This window comes from Meles meles, chromosome 6, assembly GCF_922984935.1.
Source record: "Meles meles chromosome 6, mMelMel3.1 paternal haplotype, whole genome shotgun sequence".
NCBI classification, from domain to species: domain Eukaryota; kingdom Metazoa; phylum Chordata; class Mammalia; order Carnivora; family Mustelidae; genus Meles; species Meles meles.
In genome coordinates, this window is record NC_060071.1 from 41,393,197 (window position 1) to 41,421,149 (window position 27,953).

At 34.9% G+C, this 27,953-nt stretch overlaps 1 protein-coding gene across 11 annotated transcripts in view; it reads right to left on the bottom strand.

Moving 5' to 3' along the window:
- Positions 1–27,953, bottom strand: part of ZNF280D (zinc finger protein 280D) — a 141,227-nt gene that overhangs the window by 66,576 nt on the left and 46,698 nt on the right. For all 11 annotated transcript variants that reach the window (XM_046008437.1, XM_046008438.1, XM_046008436.1 and 8 more), the window contains 6 exons: positions 25,237–25,407; positions 24,811–24,920; positions 9,796–10,019; positions 6,536–6,693; positions 5,643–5,743; positions 4,199–4,345 (listed from right to left, as the gene is read on the bottom strand). In XM_046008437.1, coding sequence (XP_045864393.1) covers positions 4,199–4,345; positions 5,643–5,743; positions 6,536–6,693; positions 9,796–10,019; positions 24,811–24,920; positions 25,237–25,407 — 911 coding nt within the window. The remainder of the gene's footprint in view (positions 1–4,198; positions 4,346–5,642; positions 5,744–6,535; positions 6,694–9,795; positions 10,020–24,810; positions 24,921–25,236; positions 25,408–27,953) is intronic.

Sequence of the window (27,953 nt, forward strand, 5' to 3'; positions counted from 1 at the left end):
GCCCTGTTCCTGGTTTACAAGGCTCTGCATAAACTGGTCTGTACTTTATCACTACAAGTTTATCTCCTACTAGTTTTCATCTTATTAGTTTACTCTGCTCTAGCCACAACTGGTCTCTTCACTGTTCTTTGAGTGCCCCATGTATATATTCACTTCAGTGCCTACAGAGTACTTCTCTTCCCAGATTTCCACATGGCTTATTCCTTATTCCCTTCGGAGAGGTTCCTATTTTACCACACCATACACATAACAAGCAACCATTTCTCCACTCCCAACACCTCCCTGGTACTCTCTACCCTCCCCACATTTTCCTTCCACAGTACTATCACCAGCTAGCAAGCATATACATTCAAACATAAGTACACATATATTTATCTTCCTCGACTATAATTCAAATTCCAGAAGGCACAAACTTTGTTTTATTTACTGCTAATATAATACCCAAAACAGCCCCTCGCACACAGTAAGGCTCTCAATAAATATTTGTTAAATAACTGGACTGTGAGGCAGAAAGCAAGAGACAGAGAAAGTACAAATGAGAAGCAGGTACAATTTAACTAGTTCAAAACATACGCCATTCCATTCAATGAACATTTGTCCACTCATGAGATAGACTAATTAATCCTCTATTCTCTTAGTTGGACATAAATCTTGCACATGTCTCTTGTGTATGAATGCATTTCAAAGCAATAAAATAAACAGTACATTTTAAAATAATATCATGTTCAGTCAATGCAACAGTGATATTTTCCAAGGCTAGAGGACTAATGATCTGTTTTGTACTTTTTTGATACATATAACACACTGTTTGGGAAGCTTGAGGGATTTAAGAGTTAATTCTGACTATACGTAACTTTTGCCCTTAGACCTAACGTCAATGTGAAATCTGGGTCTGCGGTAAAGCAGTAAAAGCCTGGACTCTGAAGTCAAATTTTAATTCTGCTTTTTATTAGGTAGTAGGACACTGAGCAAGTTGCTTTCTCTAAAACTTTGACTCACCTAAAAGTTAGAAATAATAATACACATATGGTGATTGTGAAGCTGATAATGCTTGTAAAGCACCTGCTGCCGTCATAAGGTAAGTGACTTCATATGTTAACTGCTTAACATTCTTACTAAAGATCTAATGAACATATCTTACACATCTGAAATCACTTTTATTCTTTCTTAAAAGTCATACAAAGATTGTTAACTCTAAAATCACCCGAGACTTAATACAGCTTTTTTTTTTTAAGATTATTTATTTATTTATTTATTTGACAGACAGAGATCACAAGTAGGCAGAGAGGCAGAGAGAGAGGAGGAAGCAGGCTCCCTGTCGAGCAGAGAGCCCGATGCAGGGCTCGATCCCAGGACCCCAGGATCATGACCCAAGCCGAAGACAGAGGCTTTAGCCCACTGAGCCCTTAATACAGCTTCTTTTTTTTTTTTTTTTTAAGATTTTATTTATTTATTTGACAGAGAGAAATCACAAGAGAGGCAGGCAGAGAGAGAAGAAGGGAAGCAGGCTCTCCATTGAGCAGAGAGCCCGATGCGGGACTCAATCCCAGGACCCTGAGATCATGACCTGAGCCGAAGGCAGCAGCTTAACCCACTGAGCCACCTAGGCGCCCCTTAATACAGTTTCTTAAAAGAAAGTTACAACCAAAGTTTTTGAAGACAATAAAATGAGCTACAGAATCAACCATTCTTATTGTCTAATACTGCACTAATGATGTAATCTCAACTACAAGTTTATAATCCTACTCAGCTATGGTGTTCCAGTCTTCAAAAATAATTACACAAATTGTAAATATCTTGAAGGATGCTGATGATCCTTATTAATAGATTCCCCTCCCTTTACTCTAACTGCTTACCTTCCTAAAATTCCATTGTTCCATTGGCAACAATGGCAAGACAAGACATAAAACTCAGTGTATAAAAACCTTATAAATCACATAGCCCACATAGTGGGTCCACACATCTCTCTCATAATTATCATTCTTTCCATTTCTATATCTCACTCTGGAGCTTAGGAAAGCACGTGGGGAAAATTATGATAAAAGATCCATAATGAAACAGCACTACCATTTTATATCTCATTCTCCCATTCAAATTTAAGCCCAAAGATGAAATAAAGAATACCAAGAATAGGGTTTCCAGAACTCTATTCCTCAAAAAAATGTTAATACTTATTATGCAAATAAAGCGCTCAAGGGCCAAAAAAAATTTGGGAACTAATAAGCACTATACCTGTTGCTTGGAGATTTACATTATTTATTAGCATATTAAAAACTCTGAGAAGTCCTGTTTTAAAAAACAGACAAGCAAAACTGTTTAATATTGTAAACCTAAGTATTTACCAAATTTCTTTCTTTTCTAGTAACAGTTTGGGGGGAAACATCTATTAACACCTGATGGAACACTGTTGGGGAAACCTAGAATAGAAAGATTTTGCCAGAACTTCTCAAAGATGAGTATCATCCCAACATCTCATCACAACATAGGAGATATTAAATTCACTTGGATAAAGAGGATAAAACTGGATAAAAAAATTCATTTGGATATTCACTTGGATAATATATTTTATAAATGTATATGTACATATACATTTTAAACACCCACAATGGAATATTAGTTATAAAAAAAAATGAAATCCTGCCATTTGTAGTGACACAGATAGAACCAGAGAATATTATGCTAATTGAAATAAGTCAGAAAAAGACAATTACTATATGATTCACTCATATGTAGAATTTAATAAACAAAACAAGCAAACATGGGGGGTGGGGGGGAAGAGAGGCAAATCAAGAATCAGACCCCTAACTGTAGAGAACAAACTGATAGTTACAGGAGGGGAGGTGCCCAGGAGGATGGTTTAGATAGTAATGGGGATAAAGGAGGGCACTTATAATGAACACTGGGTATTTTATGTAAGTGTTGAGTTACAAAATTCTATACTGAAAACTAATATTACTTTATGTTAACTAACTGGAATTTAAATAAAAATGTAAAAAAATTTCACTTGGAAATTCTACTTTTATGATCTTTCCAAGTTAAAAACCACAATGTGATTTCATGATAATGGAATGATTAGAACTGAAAGCAAAGGGAGCACCAATCAGCATGCCAATTTCATCAATAATAAAAAAAGTACAATGAACTGATTAGGGAGGAGGCAAAACTTGATTACATGATCAGATTCAGTAAATCCAGTGACTGATTTTGGCAAAGACACTGCTGTTGTGGGGCGCCTGGGTGGCTCAGTTGGCTAAGCGGCTGCCTTTGGCTTAGGTCATGATCCCAGGGGATCGAACCCCACATGGGGCTCTCTGCTCAGCAGAGCAGAGCCTCTCCCTCTGCCTGCCGCTCTGCCTACTTGTGCTCTTTCTCTCTCTCTCTGAAAAAATAAGTAAAATCTTTAAAAAACAAAACCGAACACCTTGTTGCTCTTTCAAGCACAGTTAAGAATAGGATCAGTGTTACATAAGAGTTTTCAGCCCAAACAAAGGATGATTTAATTGCTTCAGGAAAAGAACAGTAGGCATAACATCAGAATTCAAGAGAAGGGTGTTAAGTGCTAATACTGGTGCAATATAATATAATAATATAATATAATGTAAGTGCAAAAATTTATATAGCAAAACTAGCAGAATTCATCCACAAAACAGGTGATGACCTAAATACAGTTCTTTGGCAGAGTTCACATACCAAGCAGTAAGTGTCATTACTGTTTCCTTTATCACTGGCAGCTATAAAAGACCACGTCTGGTCAAAGATAACAACATTTATTCTCATCATAAAGGGGATAAAAAGTGGAAATTAAGTTGGAAGGAAAACAAGATTATGAGTCCTCAATCTTTTCTTAGTTCAAGCTCACCTTTACCCTCATAACTACCTTTAAAATCATTCCCATGCCCACTCTTGGACCCTGAAATATCCCATTTTATGGGTATTCCACTCATCTTCCCTTTTCCCCTTCAATCCTAGGTTTCCAATTTCTAGCTATCCTTCAGAATTTTCACTTGTGAGCCACAACATCACCAGAAAGGAAGCAAGGAGAAGAAGTGGAAGTTTTATAAGTAATTCAGCATAAATTCCAAATTAATCACGTCATTTGGAAAATCTTGCTTCCTTTGCAGAATAAATCTAACTAATGTCCTAAGTAATAATCTTGTTGCTAAAACAACATGAACAAATAAGAACTGGTAAATCTTACCTGATGCTTCATATAATGATGCATGTAGGGTGTTGCAATTTTAATAACTTTGAGGCAAAATGGACATAGCAAGTTCTTTGTGTTTTCATGGGATGTTCTAAAATGAGTTTCTACATCAGAAAATGATGATGATCTGTAATTGCAAACCTACAAATAAAGAAAGTTTAGTTTAACTTGAAAACGTATAATGATATGCAATTACAAAGTAACAATGATAACATCATTTGTTTAGAAGAACATCAACTATTTCTCATTCAGCTCCGATACCTACATAACCAAGAATCTCATTAATGTAAACACCAAAAGATAATCTTTGAGACAGAAAAGTTATCAGTCAAATTTTAGGGATACTTCCCAAAACATAACTAGGCTCCCTTCTTTTTATCGGAGCTTTTTATTTACCACCCCCATCTTAACTTGAATTTTCATGCTTTAACACCTCTTGTTCTGTAAAGTTTTCTTTCTTTTGTCATAAAACAGCACCTTCCTTTAGATTATAAATGGCCTCCAAGCTATGGCATTGCAATGTATTTTTTTTTAATATTTTATTTATTTGACAGAGAGAAATCACAACTAGGCAGAGAAGCAGGCAGAGAGAGAGGAGGAAGCAGGCTCCCTGCGGAGCAGAGAGCCCGATGCGGGGCTCGATCCCAGGACCCCGGAATCATGACCTGAGCTGAAGGCAGAGGCTTTAACCCACTGAGCCACCCAAGCACCCCTTGCAATGTATTTTTATCTTCTTTTTCTATTTCTTCTTCAAATTCCAAAAAAATGCCAATCCTAAAGCATTTGGTAGGGTTCTCTGTAACTAAAAGCATTTTGTAATTCCCTTGTATGCCTACATTCTCCCCTATATGGTAAAACAAGTCCCTATGCTTGTCTTACTGCCACAGGGCTTTTCTTTGTCCAATCACGAGTAGGTATAAAATGGCCTATGGGCCAATTTCAACTCTCTGCTGATCCCACAGATAATACATGAGTTATGCCAAAGTTTTTTTATTAATAAATAGTTTACAAGAGGAATTTTAATTTTAGTAACCAATTTTATCTAAATGGTTAGGAAAATAAAAGAATGTATTTCATGGCTCTTGAAAATTATGTGAAATTCAGATTCTAGTGTCCATAGATATTTTTAATTCTTATTATGTTTTGTTAGACACCATACAGTACATCATTAGTACATAGAGAGAGTTTAAATAAATAAACACAGAGCTGGATCACATCCATTTACTTGTTGTCTATGGCAGCCTTTGTGCTACAATGGCAGAGTTGATTGTTGCAACACAGACTATATGGCCCTCAAAGTCTGAGGAGCTTTATATCTGGTGCTTTACAGAAAAAATTTGCTGGCCTCTGGGTCCCAGTAGGTTTAAATCTGAAAATCAAGACAACAGAAACAAACCAAACAAACAAACACTAAGTAAACAATAAAATATGTGTATACCTGGCAAATATATGGCATTTCCCCAGGCTTATGATTGTCCTTCATATGTTGTAAAAGAATATGCTCCGTTTCAAATGATAATTCACAGATTTTGCAAATGGCTAAAAGTGGGGAGGAAAAAGACATTACACCATTTTAAGATACAGATACAGACATACACACACACACACACACAAATATCAAATTATGTTATATAACTGAAACTATATATCACTTACCCCTCAATAAAAAAAAAAGGTATCTTCACCAGGCAAACAAAACAGATATATATATATATATATAAAATTCATTTTATATATCTATATCAACAAAAATAACAATAGTATTGGTGGTGATAAACAACAGTTACACAGTTTTTAACTGTATGCCTAACACAGTTCTAAGAACTTTACTTACATTAGCTTATTTAATTCCCATAACAGCATTATGAAGCAGATATTTCTATTATCTCCACTATTCAAATATTATCTCCACTATTCAAATATTAAGTAACTTGCCTGAGATCACATAGGTGTATTAAGAGGCAGACCTGGGATTTGAACTCAAGCTATTTAGCGCCAAAATATGTGATTTTAACTATGATTGTAGTTATTTTCCTTATTCAAGTTCAAAAGAAGGGCATTAATTTCATATCTGAAAACAATGATCTGAAGTTTTTAATTTAGTTCTCCACCTATAATGCACAGGTTATTTACTTTAATGAATTATTTATAAGAGGGACTTTAATTTTAATGACTCATTTAAAAAATTTAGATAAGTTAAAACTTTTCCAGGTTTGCCCCCAGAAATTCCAAAGTTTTTTTCTTAGTCTTATGTTTCTAACAAGATTCTTTCTCAGAGTTTACATTATCAAAATTGGTAATATCCACTACTTAAGCAGAACTGTAACTTACTAGAAAATTCATGGGGTGTATGTGTGCTTTCAATGTGACACTGCAGTTGAAATGGTGTGGGAAACTGACGATAGCAGTGCTGGCAGGTGGTGTGGTTTTCCCAGCTCTCACTGCTCTGCTTCTCAAGTTCCAAATGGTGTTTCATGTGGTTCATAAACCTATAAATGATTGTCAACAGGTGCAAAAGTTCAGATTTAAAAACACAAATCTAACAAATAAGTATCTGCATCTAAATCTTAAAACTATAGGTATATTATTCAAAATAAAATCTCAAAAGCCTTAAAGTCCTCTAGAAAACCATGTGTTTTAAATAATCACTTTCAATTAAGTGGCTAAATAAACATCTTTGCTTTAAAAGAATTCATCAATTTAATTAATCTGAAATATCACTAATTTGCTCAAATTCTTAATCATTTCAGATTATTAAAATGTTTTTTAAAGATAAAAAAGCAGGGTATTTTTCCATACATGAATACTATTTACATTTTTAAATAAAATACTTCAAAGGAAGGAAACCCTACCACCAAAAGCAGCTATAATCATAAGAGAAATCTTTTAGGGCCATGAAGATATACAATAGATTCCAGCTGTTTAAAAGACAAATTACTGGTATTTTTACTTGTGTCTTGGTTTCTAAATGCCTGTAATAGCAATTTTAATGCCTACAATTATAAGAACCTTTTGTTTTATTTAATGATACTGGTTTACTGTTAGCACAGACTGTTCATTTTAACTTGCAGACTGTGCCCTTTGTAGGCAATGTCCATTTTTCAGTTTTACATTCTGCTATTTCAGCTTCCTTAAAAGGCTTCTTATGAGCAGGAACTATGACCTTCAACAGCAAAGAGTGCAATATAAATGGGAATACCTATTTAAACGAGCTTACTGAAGCTTTTTGCTGAATTTGAAAGTAAAGTTGTAACAATTTTTAGTCTGGGTCAACTATTAACAATTATTCACTTTAGCCCATAAAGGAAAGAATCTTGAAATTCTTTTGATATTGAAATTGATAATGTCATCAATCTGGATAGAGGTTACCATGAAGGCTATAACGTTTATCTATCTTTCACACCTCCACAGCAGTACTTGTCTTGAACAGGTTATGGCACACTTTGAAATATCTTTTTGTCCCCCCTTGGTTTTAACACCAGCTCTACAAACACCTACAGAAAATCTTAGTATTGGCTAAATATTTATATAGAGAGAAAGGGTCATGAGCCATTAAACTTTCAGATCACAATTTTAAGCAATTAAAGTATATCTATATAAAATAATCTCTTAACTAGCAAGCTTTCTCACAATTATATGAGCCCACATTGGGAACGTAAGCAACTTAAACCAACAGATGGAAATGGAGGAAACATAAAAGCAAACTTCTTAAAAGGATGTTCACAGAATAAAATCAACCTAACTGTTTTTGGTGATATTCAGTGTAGGAGGAAAAAAAATATCATACCACAATATTCTGACAAGGCAGAGAGTAAAAATCTATAGCTAACAGTTTTCTACCATTCTCTACAAACACCATTCAATTTGCCTTCCCAGTTTTTACTGTTTAACACATATAAATTCTTTGGTTACAAAGTATTTACCATTTACCATTAAGATTATGTTTCCTAAACAATCGGTATTTCAAAAAATGCTTAATTCCAAGATGTTATAAATGCTGTTTGCTTTAAATTTTGAAATATTCAGGTACACTAGAAATATGTAACTACTCTTCTAAAATAATAGCAAAAAAGGAATTTAATTTTCATATGTTTAATATTAAGTGGACTAGTCTCAAAGGAAAAGCCAAAAGCTATTGCTGAAATAACTTCTAATATGTACATATTTAAATATAATAAGGAACTAAGTCAGTGAAACATATTTCTATGCTATCACCATATTTACTAACATGACTTTTCTGGTGTATTTTACTATGAATATGGAAATAGGTGACAGAGTTCCATTGTAATATTATTTCAGTGTTATATCACAAAGTACAATATCCTTTCTGTTAAATTATTAACTATTGATGGCTGTTAAGGTTTAAAGGAGATAAAGAAATATCAGGGCTCATATGAAATAACATGTGAAACAATCTGGAAACTATAAAGCACCACCGTGAACAAAGCTTTAATAATTGTTATAGGAGTTTATCACAATGTATTTCAGGGGTTTTCTATATGCTTCTTTTTGGACCCAATAACTCACAAGAAAATGAAATAAATACTGCATCCAGAAGTACCCTACAGGTACCTAAGAATGCTATTTACAAAGTTATCAAAGACAAACATAAAAAGGCATACATATGTATGTTTCCACAAACATACACACTCATCTAAGGGCAGTATAATGGTGTCTGCAACTTACTTTGAAAGCCATAAGAAAAAACTAGCTTAAAGGAAGAATGAACAGATATATGATAAAGCAAGGATAATAAAATGTTAATGGCAGAATCAAGGTGATAAGCATACAAGTTATCTGCTGTAAAAATTTTTTAAACTTTGCTGCATGTCTGAACATTTTTATTATAAAATGGTATAAAAACAACCTTACCTAATATAAATGTCAAGCTATATAACCACTGAAAAGTATCAATCAGTATGTCTTGTTACCTTGTTCTTGTTGCACACTCACTTATAGCGTAACAGTTACTAATATGCCATGTAACTCAAAGATCACAAAGTAAAGTTCCTAAAATTTAAAGCATACATGTATAAAATTCAAAATTCCACTGGAAATTAAATTTCTAATTTTTAAAGGGGTTAAATTTTAAAATCTAAGCAGACCTGTTTCTAGAACTGGTACTTCTCTAAAGAAGATCACTTTTCCTGCAAGGGAAATGTTCTAAAAATTATAAATCTGAATTAAAAGACTTGAGCATTAAGTAATATTAGTATGGAGGAGGTCAAACTGGACATACTAAAGTGGTTCTTCTTGTGAAGAAAAATTCAAATGCAGCTAAAAATGAAATAATCTCATGAAAATTCCTAAAACAGTGATAATAAAGGGAAAAGTTAATTTCCCCTTATTTGAAATGAAGTTTGTCCTTTCTTAAGTTATCTTAAAAAAATACAACTAAGTAAATCCAGGAATCAACTCTAAATTACAAGAAAGAACAAAAGCTTTCAACAGAACAATCTGCCTTTGTCCTTAGTAGAAAGAATTAAAATTGTTTATCTAGAATGACACAGAAAAATATAAGATAAAGATAAAACATTTATATCTGTGGCATTCCAATTTTCAAACAAAAATGAAGGTAAGTATTTACATACCTAATATTATTTTTAAGAATTTTCAAGCAACTGAAGCATTTAAAAGTTGTGTGAGTCTTCTGTTCTTCCTGGGCATCTCCTTCATGTTTTCCATAATAAAAATCATTAACTAACATGATCAATTTTCCTTTCTCTGAATCAACAGTCTTATTTTTATTTGCTGTACTTGAAAATTCTGTTTTAGCCAGTCCTAAAAAGTTATTTATCATGTCTGGACAACAGTACTGAAAGAGAAAAAAAAGTTGTTTTATTTATCCCTTAAAAAAATTAGATTACCAAAAAACAATTCTCTTTACATCTAAAGTCAGATCATGTAAAACTATGCTTGGTAAAATGTCAGGAAAAATATTAATTTACAAGTATGTGGTATATACTCACACTCTAAATAACAATAAACATCTATTATCTTCCTATTATCTTAAAAAACAAAACTTTTTAAAAAAACAAAATTTTTAAAAAGAGTAACCCTAAAACTAGGACTTGGCTACTGATCTAATAGCTTTTTTTCCTTGCAATTTATCTTTTCAGATATGAATACTGAATAATAAATGTTTAAATTAAACTCATTCATTTCATATCCATGTCAAGATAGAGCATTAAAAGAAAATGTAGTTTTAAACGCCATAATGGATATGTTTAACTATCAAGTGATACATGAAATTTCATTAAGTAGTTAGAACTAAAAACCGAACACAACTAATTTGCCATTGCCCAGAAGCAAGGTGCTAGAAAATGTGTGAGGAAAAAAAGATTTTTAACAATTCTTTAAAAATTAGTTACATCTTGAAAAATTGTACAGTTACACCTTGAAATCTAGATCCTTAAATATTTGAAGGGGAAATTTAATTCCTCATGAATAAAATCAAGATATCACATAAACTGGTTCTAATGTGGAATACTTTCATACATGAGCTTTTTTTTTCAATAAGACATAATTAATTCATTTATTGTACATTATTTTCAGTTGTAGAATTTCTCTAAGGCAGTTTTTCTCAAAGGCCAGTCCAAAGAAGACCTGCATGAGAAAAACCAGAAGTACTTGTCAAAATGCTAATTCCTGGGCCCACTTCAGACCCATAAACTACAACTTATAGATACAGGGCCCAGAAATCTTTATTTTTCAACAAGCCACCCGGGTAATTCTTTTATAACATACACCAGCTGACTTAAACTCTTACTAAATGTGTTATTTAGTAAATTAATAACAACATTAAAAAGTTTGAAACTCTAACAGAATTCTATTCCTTTTTTTTAAAACCCAATTAGCCAAGATTTAGTACATCATTACTTTTTGATACGATGTTCAATGATTCATTAGTTGAATGTAACACCCAGTGCTCATCATATCACACGCCCTCTTTAATTTCCATCACCCAGTTACCCCATCCCCCGCACCGACCTCCCTTTCCCCAACCTTCAGTTCATTTCCCAGAGTCAAGAGTTTGTCTCCCTCAGTTTCTAAGGTAACATCCATTTCCTCTCCTGCCACACTGAAATGTTAGATCATTGGTAAAATGGTCTGTATCACATGGGAAGTTGGGTCTTTGATCCAAGACAGATCTATTAACATTTCAATTGCATTTATTTTGTTCACTTGTCAATTCTGAAAACTTTAGGGGGAGAAAAAAACAAAAAAACAAAAAATAGAAAATAGATCTAAAAGGGGAAAAATACTGAATAAAATGAGCCCACAAATAGTGACATAATCTGCATTTGGGAGTTAAGGTTGCATCTATAAGCTAAATAAGGATAAAAACATTAGGTTCCTAATACCACATGATCCTCTGAGGCCAACTACTCAATAAATAGTTGAAATGACACCACAACGAAAAGAGGGAAATGAGAAGTTTCTAGATACTTCTTGGGACACATGTAATATTTAAGAGTTCAATCGTAGGAAAGTCAGACTATTTCTAAGGACTATTATAAGGCAAAGTTCCTTCTAGAACATGCTGGTTTTGAATTTAAGGATAAGTGGAGAAAAGGATGGTTCAGAATAAATCCATCAGCACTATCAGAAAAATAACTCAAAATACATCTTACTACAAATGATGTATACCCGTAGTTTCATTTTGATAGAAAAAAATCCCTGACAGTATGTGCAATTTTACCATACAAGTGATCTCAAACAACAATGAGAAACATTATAATGCACAAAAATGATATAATATAGAATAGTGTCCCTAATTAGAAATGTGGACAATCTCATATATTCAAACATTAAATCTGGTTTTCACACTGTAGGAGTTATTGAGTCATATTTGAGACTTGATTCTCTTCTGAAATCTACAAAATAACCTAAGTAGTCTATAGTAGAGTGTGCTACTATAGACATTATATTTTTCAGAAACATCTAATTTGGTACATCTATAAAAGTTAAAGTTACCTTAAATGCTCATAAATTATAATATACATAACAGATGATCAATTGCTAGCAGTTTTTTCATTTTCCTTTTTTTAATAAAAGAGATAAGAACATATTTTAAAAATAAACATACAAATCTTAACATATTTTTTTTTAGTACAGTTGACACACAATGCTGCATTAGTTTTACTCACAGTATCTTTTAAGCAATGTTTTGGATCCCTATAAGAGAGATGAGTAATAATAAACCACTGAAAACCAAGAATGGGTAACCAAGTTCAGGAAATTTAGTAATTGAGAGAAAAGCAAAGAACCCCAAAGAAAGTATCTTTTTTTCAGTCTTAAAACCCTTTTGGGTCTAGCCCTTCACTGTAGCCCTGGATTATCCCTTATTTTCCTGGGGATAAAATATTAAATACTTTAATGCCATATAGTGTAATTTGACAAATAGCAGATACCACCTAAATAACATTCTCATCTTCACTCCTCCTAGCAGAGATACCATGTCCTATTGCTTTGTTTGTGCCTAAAATTTAGGTTAGGTTTTCAGAACAAAGAAAGTGGGATGTTATTTTTAAATAGTAAAAAAGAAGTTCCCATATGATCAGCCTACATAAGTCAACATTTTCCCCTTCTGCTGGGACTCATCCAAAGCCACAACAACCAAATTCTAAAAATTTATTTTCATTGAAACTAAGAGCCAGATAAAATCCACAGACTCTACAACATATGACAGCACTACCCAAAGCAGCCAAGCTCAGACAGAAGACACGTAGTTGGAAGCAGATCAGAGAAGTCAAATGGACCCCAAAGTAACAGATCTTAGAAAGTCTCAGCAAAAATTCGCATTCTAAAGGTGAAAGACACATCCTGAAGTGCAAAGCCACATACTTTGTTTATAAAAACAGGTACAGAAGCTGGGGCAAGAAGGATCCCACAAGTCCTCCAGACTCCATTTGGTACTGAGAAGCAAATTAGGCAATGCTACATATAAAAATCAGACACACAAGTCACATTTACAGAAAGCCTTCCCAGCAAAGAGGTGTATAAACCAGTTAGTAGGATGTAAGATTATCCTGGCAATCCTTCCTAAAATGAGCCTTGTACGAAAGAGTTAGCCCAAGAAAATCCAACTTGCCCTTCACTATGATTGAAACTTATAGCTAAACAAAAATAAGATAAAAGGAGGAAAATGTAAAATTCTGACAAAAACACCATGGAGAAGCTGCAGATGAAAATAGTATCCAAAGTTTTTGCTACAAATTTTTAAAAACTTAATGAAGTAACTGTGTCTATTTAGAAAACCACAAAGCAACAAGACATGGCAAGACAAAAGAGATCTTAAAAAGGAGTGGCAAAATTCAAGGAAAAGTAGAGAAATCAGAGAGATAAAGACAGAAAGGAGAACAATGGGGAACAGGCATTGGAAAATAAAATGAAGGACACAAAGGCTGATAATGACAAAAGCAAATAAAGAAAACTTAAGTGCTAAAAGGGTTAGAAAGAAAATGACAGATATGCCAGACAAGGGACATCAAGCGAATGCATACTGGACAACATTCTCCCCTCCCACAAAATGACAAAACAATAGTATGGGACCAATATTTTAAAATATGAATATGAGGGGCGCCTGGGTGGCTCAGTGGGTTAAGCCTCTGCTTTCAGCTCAGGTCATGATCTCAGGGTCCTGGGATCAAGTCCCGCATCAGGCTCTCTGCTCAGCAGGGAGCCTGCTTCCCACTGTCTCTCTGCCTGCCTCTCTGCCTACTTGTGATCCCTCTCTGTCAAATAAATAAATAAAATCTTAAAAAATAAAATATGAATATGAATCAAGAAGACCGCACTAAAATAAAGACACAAACATACAAGCAGAAAGAGCATGTTATGTATCAGAGAAGACTGACCCAAACCCCAACACCAACTCAGTCATTATAAAATTATCAGTCTTCCAAAATAAAGAATCGTATGGACAGCTAGGCAAAAAGATCAAATCACTTATAAGGAGCAAAATAATTCAGGCTTATCCCAGATTTCTCAACAGCAATATTCAATATTATAAAACAGAACCACCACAACAAGATCCTCAAAGTAGGATCCAACTTACATCCTTTTAATTTTTTTAAATTTAAATTCAATTACTTAACATATAATATGTTATTGGTTTCTGAGGTAGAGGTCAGTTATTCATCAATCTTATATAACACCCAGTGCTCATTACATCACAGGCCCTCCTTAATGTCCAGCATCCAGATATCCCATCCCCCTACCCCTCTCCCCTCCAGCAACCCTCAAGTTGTTTCCTATGATTAAGAATCACTTGGGGCGGGGCGCCTGGGTGGCTCAATGGGTTAAGCCTCTGCCTTCAGCTCAGGTCATGATCTCGGGGTCCTGGGATCGAGTCCCACATCGGGCTCTCTGCTCAGCGAAGAGCCTGCTTCCCTTCCTCTCTCTCTGCCTGCCTCTCTTGTGATTTCTCTCTGTCAAAAAAAAAAAAAAAAAAAAAAAGAATCCCCTGGGGCACCTGAGTGGCTCAGTAAGTTAAGCTGCTGCCTTCAGCTTAGGTCATGATCTCAGGGTCCTGGGACAGAGTCCCACATGAGCTCCCTGCTGAGCAGAGAGCCTGCTTCTCTCTCTACCTCTGCCTGCCACTCTGCCTGCTTGTGTGCTCGCTTTCTCTCTCTCTCTCTCTCTCTCTCTCTCTCTGATAAATAAATAAATAAATAAGATCGTAAAAAAAAAAAAAAAAAAAACTCTTATGATTTCTCTCCATCTCTGATTTAGTCTTTACTTTTCCCTAACTTTATGATATTCTAGTTTTATTCCCTAAATTCTTAAATTCACATATAATTGAGGACATGTAACAATCATTTTGCCCTGATTGACTTATTTCACTTAGCATAATACACACTAGTTCCATCCACGTCCTTGCAAATGGCAAAATTTAATTTTTTAATGGCTGTGTAGTATTCCATTGTGTGGGGTGTGTGTGTGTGTGTATACACACACCACATCTTCTTTATCCATCTGTTGATGGACATCTGGGCTCTTTCCATAGTTTGGCTATTGTGGACATTGCTGCTATAAACACTATGGTGCAGGTGCCCCTCAGGATCACTACATTTGTATCTTTGGGGAAAATCCCTACTAGTGCAATTGTTGGGTTGTACAATAGCTCTGATTTCAACTTTTTGAGGAATCTCCATACTGTTTTCCAGAGTAGCTGCAGCATCTTGCATTCTCACCAACAGAGTAGGAGGGTTCTCCTTTCTTTTCATCCTCATCAACACCTGTGTTTTCCTGACTTGTTATTTTCGCCATTCTAACTGGTGTGAGGTGGATCTCATTGTGGTTTTAATTTCTATTTCCCTGATACCAAGTGACGTGGAGCACTTTTTCATGTGTCTGCTGGCAATTTAGATGTCTTCTTTGCAGAAATGTCAGTTCATGACTTCTGCCCATTTCTTGATTGGATTACTTGTTCTTTGGGTGTTAAGTTCTTTATAGATTTTTAGATACTATCCCTTTATCTGATATGTCATTTGCAATATCTGCTCCCATTCCATAGGCTGCCTTTTAGTTTTTTTGACTGCTTCCTATCCTATGCAAAAGCTTTTTATCTTGATAAAGTACCAGAAGATCATTTTTGCCTGTTTCCCTTGTCTTTGGAGACGTGTCTAGCATGAAGTTGCTGTGGACAGGGTGCCTGGGTGGCTCAATGGGCTAAGCCTCTGCCTTCGGCTCAGGTCATGTTCTCAGGGTCCTGGGATCGAGCCCCACACTGGGCTCTCTGCTCAGTGGGCAGCCTGCTTCCCTCCCCCCTCTCTCTGCATGCCTCTCTGCCGACCTGTGATCTCTCTCTCTGTCAAATAAATAAATAAAATCTTTAAAAAAAAAAAAAAAAGAAAAGAAGAGTTGCTACAAACAAGGTAACAGCAGTTGCTGCCTGTGTTCTCCTCTAGGATTTCGATGGATTCCTGTCTCACATTTAAGTCTTTCATCAAGTCTATTTTTGTGTATGGTGTAAGGAAATGGTCCCGTTTCATTCTTCTGCATGTGGCTGTCCCAATTTTCCTATATATCATAATTAAAGGGTCTACCCAACAAGATCTAACAGTTGTAAATATTTATACCCCTAACATGGGAGCAGCCAATTATATAAGCCAATTAATAACAAAATTAAGGAAACATATTGATAACAATACAATAATAGTAGGGGATTTTAACACCCTACACATTGCAATGGACAGATCATCTAAGCAGAAGATCAACAAGGAAATAAGGGCTTTCAATGACACACCTGATCAGATGGACTTCATAGATATATTCAGAACACTGCAACCTAAAGCAACAGAATACACATTCTTCTCACGTGAACATGGAACATTTTCCAGAACAGATCACATACTGGGTCATAAATCAGGTCTCAACTGGTACCCAAAGACTGGGATCACTCCCTGCATATTTATAGACCCCAATGGTTTGAAACTTGAGTTTAACCACAATAGGAAATTTAAAAGAACTCAAATACATGGAGGCTAAAGAGCATCACACTAAAGAATGAATGGGTCAACCAGGAAGTTAAAGAAGAATTTTGAAAATTCATGGGAACAAATGAAAATGAAAACACAACTGTTCAAAACTTCAGGATGCAGCAAAGGTGGCCTTAAGAGGGAAGTATATAGCAATGCATACCTTTCTCAAGAAACAAGAAAGTTCTCAAATACTCAACCTAAGGAGCTGGAGAAAAAAACAGCAAATAAACCCTACACCCAGCAGAAGGAGAGAAATAATAAAGATTAGAGCAGAAATTAATGAAACAGAAACCAAAGAACTGTAGAACAGATCAACAAAACTGGGAGCTGGTTCTCTCAAAGAATTAATAAAATTGATAAACGCCTGGCCAGACGTATCAAAAAGAAAAGAAAAAGGATCCAAATAAATAAAATCATGAATGAAAGAGGAAAGATCACAACCAACACTGAAGAAATACAAACAATTACAAGAACATATTATGAACAACTATATATGCCAACAAATTAGGCAATCTGGAAGAAATGGTTGCATTCCTAGAGAGTATAAACTACCAAAACTAAACCAGGAACAGAAAACCTGAACAGACCTATAATCAGCAAGGAAACAGAAGTAGTAATCAAAAACTTCCAACAAATAAGAGCCCAGGGCCAGATGGATTCCCTGGGGAGTTGTAGTAAACATTTAAAGAAGAACTAATACCTACTCTTCCGAAGCAGTTTCAAAAAATAGAAATGTAAGAAAAACTTCCAAACTCTTTTCTATGAAGCCATTACCTCGATCCCACAAGCCAGACAAAGACCCCCACCAAAAAGGGTAATTACAGACCAGTCTCTCTGATGATCATGGATACAAAAATTCTCACCAAAATACTAGCCAAGAGGATCCAACAGGACATTAAAAGGATTATTCACCACAAACAAGTGGGATTTATTCCTGGGCTACAAGGTTGAGTCAGCATCCACAAATCAATCAATATGATACACTACATAAATAAAAAAAGGACAAGAACCAGATGATCCTCTCAACAGACACAGAAGAAGCATCTGACAAAGTACTGCATCCTTTCTTGATTAAAACTCTTCACAATGTAGGGAACATACTTCAATATCATAAAAGCCATATATGAAAAGTCCCCAGTAAGTATCATTCTCAATGGGGAAGAACTGAGAGCTTTCCCACTAAGGTCAGGAACATGGCAGGGATGTCCACTGTTGTTCAACATAGTACTAGAAGTCCTAGCCTCAGCAATCAGACAACAAAAAGAAATAAAAGGCATCCAAACCAGCAAAGAAGTCGAACTCTCATTCTTAAAGATGTCATGACACTCTATGTGAAAAACCCAAAAGACCCCATTCCAAAACTGCGAGAACTCACACAGGAATTTAGCAACGTGGCAGGATATAAATAAAATCAATGCACATAAATCAGTTGCATTTCTATACACTAAGAATGAGACAGAAGAAAGAAATTAAGGAGTTCATCCCATTTACAAGTGCACCCAAAACCATAAGATACCTAGGAATAAACCTAACATAAGAGGCAAAGAATCTGTATCCAGAAAACTATAGAACACTCATGAAAGAAATTGAGGAAGACACAAGGAAATGGAAAAATGTTCCATGCTCTTGGATTGGAAGAACAAATATTGTTAAAATGTCTATACTACCTAGAGCAATCTATACATTTAATGCAATCCCTATCAAAACACCATCAACTTCTTTCACAGAACTGGACCGAATAAACTTAAAATTTGTATGGAACCAGAAGAGACCCTGAATAGCCCAAAGTATGTTGAAAAAGAAAACCACAGCTGATGGCATCACAATTTCAGACTTCAAGCTGCATTACAAAGCTGTAATCATCAAGACAGTACAGTACTGGCACAAAAATAGACACACAGATCAATGGAACAGAACAGAGAACCCAGAAATTGATCCAAATCACTTTATATATGGCCAAACTATCTTTCAAGAATGGGATATAGTCAAACTGTTTGAACATGAAAGAACTCAAAAAATGTTGTTCCTTCTTGAGGAAAATTTCTAGAGGATGAACTTCAGCCAAACAAGAGATAACTAAAGAAACCATAAGAAACAGACTGGTAATCAACACTGAATATATTTACTGTGAGAAAAGATTATAACAAATATAGAAATAAGGTTAAGAAAATCAAATGCAAATGTTATCTGCCCTGACAATGAAAAAATGATACAACCAATAAATGAAAACTGGGGGTGCCTGGGTGGCTCAGTGGGTTAAGCCTCTGCCTTCGGCTCAGGTCATGATCTCAGGGTCCTGAGATCGAATCCCGCATCAGGCTCTCTGCTCAGTGGAGAGCCTGCATCCCCCCCTCTCTCTGCCTGCCTCTCTGCCTACTTGTGATCTCTCTCTCTGTGAGTCAAATAAATAAATAAAATATTAAAAAAAAAACTGGGCGGGGAGACAATGAACATAAGGCTGAGAAAGTTCATGATTGCCTCACATATACTAGCAGTACATCAAAGAATATCATTAAGAGCCACCAAATGATGTAGTATAGGTATGAGAAACCTTAATGGTACAAAGGTAAATACTCAGGAAGATAACACTGACTAAAATCAGGTAGGAGAGGAGAAGGTAAGGATGGGTGGGTTAAGAACAGAAAATTTAATACTACTTTAACTAATTTTAATATTAGAGAATGGCCAAAGGAGTAGAAGACTACTAGAATTTTATCAACATTAAAATTAAATGAGAACAAAAATACAGCTTCCCTAAAAACCTAAGCTACATACATACAAAGCAACCACATAGTGAAAGATTAAAAATAAATAAATAAAAATAAAAAAAAATAATAATAATGAAAAAACTGTGATGGGGTGCCTAATTGGTTCAATCAGTTAAGCAACAGTCTTTGGCTCAGGTCATGATCCCAGGACTCTGCATCGGGCTCCCTGCTTAGCGAGGAGCCTGCTTCTCTTTCTCCCTCTGCCTGCTGCTCCCCCTACTTGTGTACTCTCTCTCTCTCTCAAATAAATAAATAAATAAAATATTTAAAAACATATGGAAATAAATGATTATGACAGAACCAAGACCAATAAATCTATCATGTACTATATATAAATAAGTTTAACTCAAGTGCCAAAACAAGAGAGATTTTCATATAGGATCACAAAGGAAAAATCAACTCTACTGAAACCAAGGGGCATTAACATGATTTAAAAGGGCAAAGAAAAGGATGTACAAATAATATACCAGGCAAATGGAAGCCATAAGAAATCATGGGTTTTAAGCCTAACATTGAGACAAAAAAGAACACTTTATAAAAATGTTAAAGGATGTATTTTCAATACAATTATGAGATTCATCTATTTCAAAAACAACAACAGTCTTAAAACAGAACTGCAATATAACCAAGAAAATATTAGTAATGAACGATGTAGACTGATATATGGTATTGCTCAATCCGTGTAAGATCAGACAACAAAATAAATAAAAATACAAATATCTAAATAATGTAATTAATATGCTAGATCTGGTTGATAAATATCAAATTCTATAACTTAAATTATTTACCTATTTTCAAGTTTCCATGAACATCAAATAACCTATATACTAAAAAAGGAAAAATTTGTTGGAACTTGGGTTTTTACCATTAAAAGTGTGAATGCCAGTTATGTCTTTAAATAAACTGGCTATAAAACAATGAGAATTATGTCAATCTCAAAGAATTTTCTAAGGATTAAATAAGATAATATATTTAAAGTTTAGTAGTCTGGCACAGTCTCAGATAAATAAATTGCTCTTATTATTGTAGGATTTTGCTTTATGTTTTAGATATTCTTTATTGAAAAGAAACATTATTTCTTGGTATAGTCACCTACTTATCTTGAGTAACAGCAAAAAATCATTTATAAAGAATCTAAAAATCACAGTTTTCAAAAATGGAAATCATTGTTGTAATACTAAAACTTCAACTGATATATAAAATGCATAAACTAGGATGCAAAGATTCTACACAGTTTTTAACTTCCTAGCCCTATTCCATCACAACTCTTTATGACATAAACACACATGTTATTCACATTATATTTAACTTAGTTCAAAAATATATCTTAGAGATCTTTCCATATCATTACCTATTATAGAGATTCCATTCTTTTAAAAGGTTGTGTAGTGTTGCTCTATTACATGAACATTGTATGAAATTTTGGTTGTTTCTAATATGACTAATCCCAAACAATGTAATAATACATTTTGGATGTAAAGCTACATTTTGGAAAATGGTTAGGAGTTTCCCTAGTACCAAAGTATATATAATAAACTATATACAAAACAGAAAGGAAGTAAGAACATTTCTGTTTACCTGTATATGCAAAAAGAAAACTGGGGAAAATACAAAAACCAATTAATAAAAATTCTCTGAGAGCCATTCTGGCAACCAGGTAAGTAAGAGACACAATTATGATTTTTCACTTGTGTGACTCTGTAAACTTATTTTGAATAATATCACTGTATTACCTACTCAGATAATTAAAAGCTAAAGAATTTAACCCTTTTTTCCAAATTCAAAACATAAAAAAAAAAATCAGGTAGCTCATCAAAACATTACACAGATTTAAAAAGTGAAAGCACTTGTACAGGTTAATTCTCATATAAGAAGAAAACACAAGTGCAATTATCAGAGACTGTATTCTGGGAGCTAAGTAGTGATAGACCAAATATAGGTTTGTATATGAATAAAGAGATGGTATTTGAAATTCTAAAAAAGTTCCCTTATTTTTTCTACTTTTTCTGTCAACTGTTGTATTTGTTTAAGGATTTATTTATTTATTTGAGAGAGAGACAGAAAGTGAGTGTGGAGGCTGGGAGGGAGGCAGAGGAAGAAGGAGAGAGAGTCCCCAGCAGACTCCATGCTGTTCTAAGCCACAAAGCCACCCCTCCTTCCTTTCTTTCTTCATATAATCTACATGGACCTTTTTCTTCCTCTTTCCCCCTTCCTGCCATTTATATTAGGCATACAAAGAGAATATAGACTATCCTCAGACCATTGTGGGATACTGTAATACACATTAAAATATTTCAAGTGAAATGTTACCTACACCCCATATTTCATCTGTACTTGAACATTTCTTTTTTTTTCCTTTTCTTTGGGGGTGCAGCAGAGGAAGATGGGGAGAAACTCTTAAGACGGCTCCCCACCCAGCCTGGAGCCCAAACCTGGGCTCAACACCACGCTGGATCTCATGACCCTCAGATCAGGAGCTAAGCCCGAAATCAAGAGTCAACTGTTTAACCAAATGAGCCACCCAGGTGCCCCTGAAAATTTCTTAAAATTTAATTTCAAGAGCTTACTACCCCAACAAAAAAAATCTGAATTAATTAAGGACAATTATACAAACTACATTCTGAATAGAGTTAAAATAATTATTTCATATGAAATGCTCCATCATTTGGGACTTAAGTCTGTTGAAAATTAAATGTAAAATTTAAATTTTCATTGTATAATGTGACATGCACATATTACCATAGACACAAAAATAAGGTAACTGAAGAAACTATATAAAAGTGTCTTTTTTTATGTCTTCTTTGGAGAAGTGTCTGTTCATGTCTTTGGCCCATTTTTTGACATTATTATCTGTTTTTTGAGTGCTGAGCTTGAGGAGATCTTTATAGATCTTGGCTATCAGCCCTTTGTCTGTAATGTCATTTGCAAATATCTTCTCCCATTCCATGGGTTGCCTCTCTGTTTTGTTGACTGTTTCCTTTGCTGTTCAGAAGCTTTTGATCTTGATGAAGTCCCAAAACTTGATTTTCACTTTTGTTTCCTTTGCCTTTGGAGACATATCTTGAAAGAAATTACTGTGGCTGATGTCGAAGAGGTTACTGCCCATGTTCACCTCTAGGATTTTGATAGACTCCTGCCTCACTTTGAGGTCTTGTATCCATTTCGAATTTATCTTTGTGTATGGTGTCAGAGAATGGTCGAGTTTCATTCTTCTATACATAGCTGTCCAATTTTCCCAGCACCATTTATTGAAAAGAATGTCGTTTTTCCACTGTATATTTTTTCCTGCTTTGTCGAAGATTATTTGATCATAGAGTTCAGGGTCCATATCTGGGCTCGCTACTCTGTTCCACTGGTCTATGTGTCTGTTTTTGTGCCAGTGCCAAGCTGTCTTAGTGATCACAGCTTTGTAGAAAAACTTGAAATCAGGCAACATGATGCCCCCAGTTTTGTTTTTCTTTTTCATTATTTCCTTAGCAATTCAGGGGTCTCTTCTGATTCCATACAAATTTTAGGATTGTTTGCTCCAGCTCTTTGAAAAATGCCAGTAGAATTTTGATCAGGATGGCACTGAATGTATAGATAGCTCTAGGCTATATAGACATTTTAACAGTTTATTCTTCCAACCCATAAGCATGGAATGCTCCTCCATCTTTTTGTGTCTTCTTCAATTTCTTTCATGAGTGTTCTGTAGTTCCTCTAGTATAGATCCTTCACCTCTTTGGTTAGGTTTATTCCTAGGTATCTTATGGTCCTTGGTGCTATAGTAAATGGAATCAATTCTCTAATTTCCCTTTCTACATTTTCATTGTTAGTGCATAAGAAAGCAACTGATTTCTGTGTATTCATTTTGTATCTGACCACATTACTGAATGAGTTCTAGCAGTTTGGGGGTGGAGTCTTTTGGATTTTCCATATAAAGTATCATGTCATCTGTGAAGAGAGAGAGTTTGACTTCTTCTTTGCCAATCTGAATACCTTTTTTTTTTGTGTGTGTGTGATTGCTGTGGCTAGGACTTCTAGTACTATGTTGAACAACAGTAGCGAGAATGGATATCCTTGTCGTGTTCCTGATCTCAAAGGGAAGGCTGTCAGCTTTTCCCCAATGAGGATGATATTTGCAATGGGTTTTTCATAGACAGATTTTATGAAGTTGAGGAATGTTCCCTCTATCACTATACTTTGAATCATTTTAATCAGGGACAAATGCTAAGAAGACATACAAATGGCTAACAGACACATGAAAAAATGTTCATCATCATTAGTCATCAGGGAGATTCAAATCAAAACCACATTGAGATACTACCTAACACCAGTTAGAATGATCAAAATTAACAAGACAGTAAACAACAAGTGTTGGAGAGGATGTGGAGAAAGGGGAACCCTCTTACACTGTTGGTGGGAATGTAAGTTGGTACAGCCACTTTGGAAAACAGTGTGGAGATTCCTCAAAAAACTAAAAATAGAGCTACCCTATGACCCTGCAATTGCACTACTGGGTATTTACCCCAAAGATACAGATGTAGTGAAAAGAAGGGCCATCTGTACCCCAGTGTTCATAGCAGCAATGGCCATAGTCACCAATCTGTGGAAAGAACCAAGATGCCCTCCAATGGACAAATGGATAAAGAAGATATGGTCCATATATACAATGGAGTATTATGCCTCCATCAGAAAGGATGAATATCCAACTTTTATATCAACATGGACGGGACTGGAAGAGATTATGAGTGAAATAAGTCAAGCAGAGAAAGTCAACTATCATATGGTTTCACTTACTTGTGGAGCATAAGGAGTAACACGGAGGACATTGGAAGATGGAGTGGAGAAGTGAGATGGGGGAAATTGGAGCGGGAGAGAAACCATGACAGACTGTGGACTCTGAGAAACAAACTGAAGTTTTGGGGAGGGGCGTGGAGGGTGAAGTAAGCTTGGTGATGGATAGTATGGAGGGCACGTATTGCATGGAGCACTGGGTGTGGTACATAAACAATGAATTTTGGAACACCAAAAAGAAATAAAATAAAATAAAATGGAAAAAAAAAGTCTTTTTTTAAAAAAAATTTGTAGTATACCAAATCTACTAAATTAAAATATTCTGATTAATACCTTATTTTCAATTAAAATTAGAATATAAAAAGCATATTATAATGCATATAAATTTAATCTTAAAATTTGATGACTCAGAGGAATTTTTAAAATCTTATATGAAAATAATCATTATGAATATCTTTGCCTAAATTATATGGAAACACCACTAGGAGAAGATTTTTTACCTAAATATCTCCACAAAACATTTACTATAAACCAATCAGTATTTTTAGGGAATTAAATTTTGAAAAAGTTTTACCTTCATGTGATTTTTCAAAGGATCCAAAAGATTAAAATGAATATTGCACTTTGGACAAGCTCTCGGAAAAGGTGTTCCATTTTTAGATTGATTTGATGAGGTATTTGTACCTAAAATAAATTCAAAACACATATAATACAAAATTCATCACTTTACAACCTTAAATAAACACTAATAACAGTTTCTAAATTTACTACAACTTCTAAAACTTATGTATAAATAATGTTTTTTTAAGTGGGGGAAGGACAAAGGGAGAAAGACAGAGAATATTAAGCAGGCTCCATGTCCACAATGGAGCCCATTGTGGCTCAATCTCACAGCCCTGAGATCATGACCTGAGCCAAAATTAAGAGTCAGATGCTTAACCAACTGAGACACCCAGGAGCCCCTATAATTTCTTTTTTATATGCCACATTTCACATTTACCTTTTGATGACGCAGCCTGTGAAGATGTCACTGAAAGAGATTTAACTGAAGGAAATACAGCTGAAGAATTTAATCCAGAAATACCATCACTGGGCTTTGGCTTTTTTGGATTAACGCTGTTTACTTCAGAAGTAGAAGGACGTTTTGATAAAAACGAACTTTCATTCATACCTACAATGAATTAAATAGTGAGAAGTATATTTTTAAACACTTAGGCATATTCCTTATAACAAAATAAAACTATTTTGGAGCTAAATTAGATGTAATACAATTGAATTATCCTATCATTCAACTGACAATAAATAATGATTAAAAACTGTTATGATCAAAAGTCGGGGGTGTACCAAATATCAATCTTAAAAAGAAGAATAAAACTGGAGTATCACAGTCTCAGATTTCAAGATATACTACAAAGCTGTAGTAATCAAAAGAGTATGGTACTGGACAAAAAGAGACACACTGATCAATGTAATACAATAGAGAGCCCAGAAATAAACCCATGTTTTATATGGTCAATTAATCTACAACAAAGGAGGCAAGAATATAAAATAGGAAGAAGTCTCTTCAACAATGATGTTGGGAAAACTGGACAGCTACATGCAAAAGAATGAAATTGGACCACTTTCATACACCATCCACAAAAATAAACTCAAAATGGATTAAAGACCTAAATATGAGATCTGAAGCCATAAAATTTCTAGAAAAAAACACAGACAGTAATCTCTTTGAAATCAGCCATAGAAACATTTTTCTAGATATGGCTCCTCTGGGCAAGGGAAACAAATTAAACTATTTGGACTACACCAAAATTAAAGGCTTTTGCATAGCAAAGGAAACCATCAAAACAAAAAGGCAATCTACCAAATGGGAAAAGATATATCCAAATTATATATCCAAGAAAGAGTTAATATCCAAAATATAAAAGTAACTTATACAACTCAACACCAAGAAAAAAACCAAATAATACAATTAAAAATAGGCAGAAGACATGGACAGACATTTCTCCAAAGACATAAAAATGGCCAACAAGCACATGAAAAGATGCTCAAAATCATCTGTTAACAGTGAAACACAATTCAAAAGCACAAAAAGATATCACTTCACACCTGTCAGAATGGCTACAATCAGGACAAGAAATAACAAATGTTGGTAAGAATGAAGAACAAAAGGAACCCTCATGCATTGCTGGCAGAAATGCAAGCCAGTGCAGTGCAGCCACTGTGGAAAACAGTATAGAGGTTCCTCAAAAAATTAAAAGTAGAATTACCATATGCTATGCGTAGAATTATAAATAGAATTACCATATGAGTAATTCCACTACTGGGTGTTTACTCAAAGAGTACAAAAACACTAAAAGATATGTTTACTGCAGCATTATTTACAATACAATAGCCAAGATATGGAAGTAACCCAGGTATCCACCAAGAGATGAATGGATAAAGATTTCGCACCTAAATAAGTGGAATAAAAAAGAATGGAATTTTGCCATTTGCAGTAACATGGATGGATGGATCTACAGGCTATAAAGGATATAATGCTGACGTAGTAAGTAAATAATTCAGAGAAAGACAAATACCATACGATTTCATTCACATGTGGAATTTAAGAAAGCAAACAAATGAATAAAGAAAAAAAGGACAGAAAGAAAAAAACCAAACACTTAAAATACAGAGAACAAACTGGTGGTTGCCAGAGGGAAGGTAGGTACGGGGATGGGTGAAAGAGGTAAAGGGGATTAAAAATAAACGTATTGGGGCACCTGGGTGGCTCAGTGGGTTAAGCTGCTGCCTTCAGCTCAGGTCATGATCTCAGGTCCTGAGATCAAGTCCCGCATCGGGCTCTCTGCTCAGCAGGGAGCCTGCTTCCCTCTCTCTCTCTCTGCCTGCCTCTCTATCTACCTGTGATCTCTCTCTGTCAAATAAATAAATAAAATCTTAAAAAAAAAAAAATAAAATAAAATAAAAAATAAAAATAAACGTATTGCGATAAGCACCAAGTAATGTACAGAATCACTGAATCACTATACTATACATCTGAAACGAATAAAACACTATTTAATTATACTTGACTTTTTCTATTTTTTTTTTAAGAAGGGGAGGGGCAGAGGGAGAGAGAGAGAATCTTAAGCAGGATTCACACCCAGAATGGATGGAACCTGATGCGGGGCTTGACCTCACAACCCTGAGATCATGACCTAGGTCAAGATCATGACCTGAGCCAAAATCAAGAGTTGGACACTTATCCAACTGAACCACCCAGTTGCCCCTATACTTGAATTTTTTTAAATTAAATTAATTGGGGGGAGACTAACATAGTGGCACAGTAGGAGAATCCTAGGCTCCTCTCGTCCCTTGAATACAACTAGATAATTATCAAATCATTCTGACTACCCAAGAAATCAACCTCAGGACTGACATCACAACTAGAGGGAGAAAAGAGGCCACATCTACGAAGGTAGAAAATATGGAGACATAGCTTGGGAGAGAAAGGGATCATGGGTGCTGCAGAGGGGAGGGAGCCCTGGTGGCTGAGAGAGGCACAAGGAGAACAATTCCCCAAAGCTTTCGGCTGGGAAAACGAGAAGGGCTGATTTTCACAAGTTTTTGCAAACAGCAGGACTTGAAGACTGGAATTTTAAAGGCTGGTGGGCTTGGCTGGGATAGACCCCTGAGGGCACTGCCTACTCCCAGAGAGAAAGAAGGCAAACAACCCCAGAG